Source organism: Daucus carota, chromosome 3 (assembly GCF_001625215.2).
Source record: "Daucus carota subsp. sativus chromosome 3, DH1 v3.0, whole genome shotgun sequence".
NCBI lineage: Eukaryota > Viridiplantae > Streptophyta > Magnoliopsida > Apiales > Apiaceae > Daucus > Daucus carota.
The window spans coordinates 50160776-50167635 of NC_030383.2; the positions used below are offsets into that span (position 1 = coordinate 50160776).

Below are 6860 nucleotides of genomic sequence, written 5' to 3' on the forward strand. Positions count from 1 at the left end.
CAACCGTCGTCCTAGAAACTGACAGCTTCCAGAAGTTGTTTTCCTATCAATCCTGCATCCTGCATAATCAGAATCTGTATAGCCTGTTAGGTCAAAACCAGTGTTCTTAAGGTACCAGATACCTAAATTTGGTATGCCCTTAAGATATCTAAAAATATTTTAACAGTTATAAGATGTGACTTTTTAGCATCACTCTGGAACCTTGCACATAAACATGTTGCAAACATTAAATCAGGTCTACTAGCAGTGAGATAGAGTAATGAGCCAATCATACCTTTATTGCTTGAAATATCAACCTTCTTACCAGATATGTCATGTTCAAGCTTAGTGGTAGTGGTCATGGGTGTCTTTGCCGGTGAAGAGTCTTCTAGATATTATTTCTTCAGAAGATCTCTGACATATTTTTATTGGCAAATGAAGATCCCATCATCTTTATGACTTACTTGAAGACCAAGAAAGAATGACAGTTCACCCATCATACTCATCTCATAGTTACTCTGCATTAACTTAGCAAATCTCTTGCACGAGTTATCGTTAGTAGAACAAAATATAATATCATCAACATATACTTGAAAAAAATATCATATTATTATCATGCAATTTGTGAAAGAGAGTTTTGTCTATGACACCACTAATGAAATTGTTTCCAATTAAAAACTCAGAGAGTGTGTCATACCAGGTTCTTGGCGACTGCTTGAGGCCATAAACAGCTTTAAACAAGAAGTACGCAAAATCAACAAATTCTAGATTTTAAAAGCCAGGGGCTGTTCTAGATATACTTCTTCTTCAAGCTTTCCATTCAGAAATGCACTTTTCACATCCATATGATAGAATTTAAAGTTGGAATGTGCAACAAATGCAAGAAAAAATTCTGATCGCCTCAAGACGTGCAACTGGAGCGTAGGTTTCATCATAATCAATTCCCTCTTCTTGGGAGTAACCTTTAGCAACCAGTCTGGCTTTGTTCCGTACAACAATGCCATCACCATCAAGCTTATTCTGGTAGACCCATCCAATTCCAATAACAGACTTTATCTTTGGTCTTGGAACCATGGCCCAGACTTCTTGTCTCTCAAATTGATTGAGTTCTTCTTGCATGGAAAGAACCCATTCCAGATCGGCTAGTGCATCTTCAATTTTCTTCGGTTTTTCCTGATATAGAAAACCCAAATATAGACATTCATTCTGAGTTGCACTCCTAGTCTAAACACCAACATCTGGATCACCAATGATTAGTTCAAAGGGATGATCTCTATTCCAGATCATCTCCCTTGGAAGATATAATCTTGATGATTCGCCAGAATTATCATTGTGATGCTGTGTTTGACCAGTTGATCCACCATCTCCCCCTGAGTTGCTGCCAGGTTGACTAGATGATCCACCACTAGCATTAGTAGAGTCCACAGTGTTTCCATTGTTTTCTCCACCAATACCTGATCAATATCAGCATTGTTAGTCTCATTACTAGTTGCAGCATCAGGTTATTCATCGTCATCATCCGAGTCTGAGTCAGGATAATTATCAAACTTTAGTGACTCAGATGGATCTTCAAATTGGATACTTGGGAGTTTAGTGTCATCAAAAGTAACGTTGACACTTTCCTTGACTTGTAATTGATCAATGATAAACACCTTATATGCTTGATGAGAATAACCAACAAATAATTGCTTAAAGTGCTTTGGGTTCAAACTTGCCACGATGTACATTTCCATCCTTAAGCACAAAGCATTTAGCTCAAATACATGAAAGTACTTGACCGTTGGTTTCTTTCCGTTCATAAGTTCATAAGGAGTTTTCATGTGTTCTTTGTTGATCAGAGTTCGATTCTGAGTATAACAAGAAGTATTCACAGCTTCAGCCCAAAAGTAGATGGGCAACCCTAATTTGCTTAACATAGTTCTTGCAACTTCAATCAAGGTACGATTCTTCCTTTCTACTACTCCATTCTGTTGCGGAGTCCCTGGCGCTGAATATTGTCTTGTTATCCCTTGTCGGAGCAAAATATGTTGAGAGTTTCATTCTTAAACTCGGTTCTATTATTGCACCTCATTGCTCTGACACGAAGTTTATCATTCGAATCCAACTCGATCTCCTTGATAAGATCAATTACCAATTGTGGAGTTTCATCCTTAGAATGTAGGAATAAAACCCATGTGAACTTAGAGAAGTCATCAGCAATCACCAAGGCATATCTCTTTCTTGATAAAGACATCACATTGACTGGACCAAATAAATCCATTTGTAATAGTTGCAGTGGTTCAGTAATGTTACTGGTGTCTGTGCCTTTGTATGATGCTAACTTAGCCTTCCCTTTCTGACATGCCTCACAAAGACCTTGTTGAGTGAATTCCAAAGGAGGCAGTCCTCTCACCAAATCCCTCTTGACCAAAGAGCTTACAATTTTAAAATTAAGGTGAGACAGCTTCTTATGCCATAGCCAACTATCTTCAGGTGAAGCCTTTGAATAGAAACAATTATCTTCATCATTGGTTCTTAAATTGAGATCAGCTAAGTATAAGTTAGCTTTTCTTACTCTACAGAGAGCAAGACGGTCATCTTTAGTGTGAGATATCAAATACTTCTCCTTGACAAAGTTTACTTGGAATCCCTTATCACAGAAGATTGTGCTTGAGTCCTTCAACCAAAGAAGCTTTTTCAATGATAACATTTCCAGCATGTAAATTGCCATATCCCGTAGTACGACCTTTGCTGTTATCTCCAAAGGTGACAATCGGGCCAGCTCTCTCAATCACATTTGATAGCAGGGCTCTATCACCGATCATATGTCTAGAAGATCCACTATCGAGGATCCATACAACCTTTTCAACCTTGTTTGGCTCCCTGCACATATCAAACGAATTAAACCTTCTTCGGAACCCAAACTTGATTGGGCCCGGCATACTTAAAGAATTGACCTTTGTCAGCTTTGACAACAGATCCTGTTCGAATAACATCAGCATCCACCTTGACTGTACTTACTTTCCTACAAACAGCCTTGAACACTTTAGGTTTAGGCTTGGGAACATAAGTATCCTTCTTGATAGGAGAAGGACCGGCAGTCTTGGTTTTTGCAAACTTACTATTCATGTGCTTTCTAGGTGTTGTGTTTTCTTTGTTAGCATGCATACTTTTAAAATAAGCATACATTACATTAAACGCACACAACATGCAATTATCAACACCACAAGGTTTATGGCACATATCAACTAAAGGAACAGTAGGCATGTTATTCAGAACAACAGGGGGTTTAATAGTTTCTACATTAACATTTTCAGAAGTTCTAATGTTATTAGTAGATGAGCATGTATTGTTACCATTCCTGCATTTAACAAACTTATTAGGCTTGTTAAAATTATTCTTTAAGCCATTGGCACCTATGCCATCTTTGGGCGAACTGAATGTGCCCTCAACTTGCATTGGCTCTACAGATGCCAATATCTCCCTCTCATTCTCAATATCCTCTAAATTCATTTCATATTGAATAATCACGGGCATATCAAATAATGGTTCTGCGACAGGGGTTTTGAATAAAGGTTTGGGAGCATCCTTTAAAACATGTGGGATACCCCTGTCTTCAGCACTCTTAACAAAAGGAGTTATATTACTAGCCTTACCTACCGACTTGTTGTAATCGAAACCTATACCAACTTTCCTTTTAATCACTTGTTGGTCCACTAGGTTCTTAACAATATTAGTCGACTCCTTATAAGCAAGGCACCTAACCTTTTCTTCAGCTAACTGCTCATTCAACTTTTTCTCCCTATATTCTAACACTTCGACTTTATTAGTCTGAGTCAATAACTGACTAGTTAGTTGTTCAATTTTAGGGGTGAGCACTAGTTTTTCTTTTAACTTTAACTCATGAACCTCCAGCTTTAAAGCTTTGTGTTCTAGAGTTAAAGCTTTCAACTTATTAAGAGCATCATCACGTTCAAGTCCTAATTGCATAAAAAGTTTAGGGCAAGTAGGATCTACCGGAAATCCGCCAGTGCGATGTGGAGGTGTAGAAGGTTTCATGAAAGCCATTAGAGCAACATTCCCCCGCTCTTCCTCCTCATCACTATCTGTGTCATCCCAGCTTTTTCCTTTTGCCACATAGGACTTCCCTTGGCTGCTTTGGCCTTGATGCTTCTTTAGCAGAGCCTCATACTTCTGCTTTAGCTCGTCATAAGATTCTTTCTTCTTTGCCAGCTGATTGGGCTTCTTGCACTCCGATGCAAAATGACCAGGCTCATCACAGTTGAAACATTTAAACTTGCTTCGATCAACCATCCCAGTCTTGTAAGCCCCTTTTGATGTTGTGGACGAAGATCCCCCTTTCTGAAATTTACTACCAGAAGATTTAAACTTGTAGGAGGGATTCTTCCTAAATCTCATGTTACCAAACTTCCTGGCAAACATAGCAAGAGATTCGTCCTCCAGCTGATCTAACTCTTCCATCGAGTAAAATTCATCATCTCCCGTACTTACTGAAGTATGTCCCATTTCCGGCACAACATACTCCTGGGAGCTTCTTGAAGGTACAACAACCTTCCTTTCTTTCACAAGAGGTGATTGTATTATGAGGGCAGTAGAATTGCTGACAGACGTAGACGTGTTCAGTGTCTTTCCCCATCCGTATCTCTGTTTAGTTTGAGCCTGTTCCAATTCATAGGTTTTCAGAACCCCATACAGCTGTTCCAATGAGATCTCTGTCAAATCTCTGCTTTCTCTGATGGCGGTTATCCGATGTTCTAGATGCTCAGGGAGCGTCAGCAAAAACTTTAGGTTCACCTCTTTGTTGTCGTAGTATTTCCCGTTCAGATTCAGATTGTTTATCAAATTGTTGAATCTGATGAATACTTCAGAAATTCCTTCTCCGGAATTAGAACCAAATTGCTCATATTGAGCCACAAGAATTTCCTTCTTGTTTTCCCGTACTTCCTCAGATCCTTCATTGATAATTTGCAGAGTGTCCCATATCTGCTTAGCACTTGTACAATTGACAACATTATTGTACATTACTGGATCCAAAGAATCAATCAGAATGAGCTGTAGAGTTACATCTAGATTTATCAGCTCATTATCCTCATCCGAGAACTCAGCAGGTGTTTTCAGATAGGTTCTGTGAGGAATAGTAACTCCATCTTCAGTATGTTCCAGGATAATATTCATTGGGGGCGAAAGACCCTTCGTCAAAATATTTATGTATTTTTTATTCGCCGCCCGGAGGAACAAAAGCATGTGTCTCGTCCAGAGACCAAAATTAGCCTTGTCAAAAGGTGGAATTTTAATGCTGCTAATTTTTGCGGTAGACATGGTAGAAGATTTAAGTGTTTGAGTGTTTGGGAAAATATTTGGATTTTGCAAGAAAAATATTTTTCAATCAAAAATAATTTTTGGAATAAAATTATTTCGAATTAAAAAATATTTGAAAGAAAAATAATTTTCGATCAGAAATAATTTTTGGAATAAAATTATTTCGAATTAAAAATTATTTGGAAAATGATTTGAAAGAAAAATAATTTTCGATCAGAAATAATTTTTGGAATAAAATTATTTCGAATTAAAAATTATTTGAAAAAAGATTTGAAAGAAAAATAATTTTCGATCAGAAATAATTTTTGGAATAAAATTATTTCGAATTAAAAATTATTTGGAAAAAGATTTGAAATAAAAATAATTTTCGATCAGAAATAATTTTTGGAATAAAATTATTTCGAATAAAAAATTATTTGGAATTTTTAGAAATTTTCAGAGTGAGTATAGGATCTGATAAGGTAGATTATATCAACCGCTCTGATACCAATTGTTAGGTCCCGATACGATTGTAGAAGGGGGGGTTGAATACAATCGTCACAAAAATTCGCGCGGAATAAATCTGATTTGGATAAAACAGGATAATCAGATTTTAATTAATTAAATAAACAAGGTTCAAGTAAAAAGTTATTTAAACTTGAAAGTCGTTATTAAATTAATATGGTTCAGTTTAAATGTCCACTAATGTTTGTAGAATAAATTCGACATGATGTATTCTAGATTAGTGGTTAAAACAACCGAGTGATCAAAGCACAGAAAACTGTGGATATAACAAGCAAGTTACGAACAACTTGAAAGCTTAACAATGCTTTGAAATCAAAGAGAATGAACACTTTCAAATGAAGAAACTAAGCCATATTTATAGGCAAAGCTTTGTACATGCAAGACAATCACTAGACAAGACAATTACAAGCTAGCAAAGACAATTACAAGAAGGGTAAGACAATCTAGGCTTGGGCAAGACAAAAAGGGGCAAGGGAAGACAATCTCAGATTGTCTACCAAGCTTTAACCAAGTCAGAAAGACAATCAAAGGGAAGGGAAGACAATTGCACTGCCAGTAAGACAATTGCAAGAATCGGCAAGACAATCCAGGATTGTCTTGCACACCATCCACTTGACTCGTCAAGACAAGACAAAGAGATTGTCTTGCTGTCTTACACATGCCTTCGGCAAGACAATTCCCAAGAATTGTCTTGCACACCATTGAAGCACTGAAATGAATCGGCAAGACAATTAGAAATTGTCTTGCTGATTCAACCAAGACCCTAGGCAGACAATGGAGAAATGTCATGGAAGCTAAATGACTCCACTCGGCAAGACAATCAAGTCACAAGGTAAGACAATCTGATTGTCTTACAAACATTTGAATTGTCTTGCGCTTCATTCAACATTCGGCAGTACGCTAGTTACGAAAGTTTATAAACTTTCGTCCTTCAGCCAGCCCTTAGAACTGCTTTTAATCCCGCACAGCTTATAATCTTTAATTAATAAATATTTAATTTAATCCAGAAATTATATAAATAAATATCTAATATTATTAGACATTTATAAATATAATTT

At 37.0% G+C, this 6860-nt stretch overlaps 1 protein-coding gene across 1 annotated transcript; it reads right to left on the minus strand.

Moving 5' to 3' along the window:
- Positions 1-1981: 1981 nt before the first annotated feature.
- Positions 1982-5154, minus strand: LOC135151564 (uncharacterized). The gene is made up of 3 exons (XM_064090104.1): positions 4227-5154; positions 3151-4064; positions 1982-2635 (listed from the first exon to the last, which is right to left on the minus strand). Exons 1-3 carry the CDS (start codon positions 5152-5154, stop codon positions 1982-1984), a joined length of 2496 nt encoding a protein of 831 aa, XP_063946174.1.
- Positions 5155-6860: the final 1706 nt, after the last annotated feature.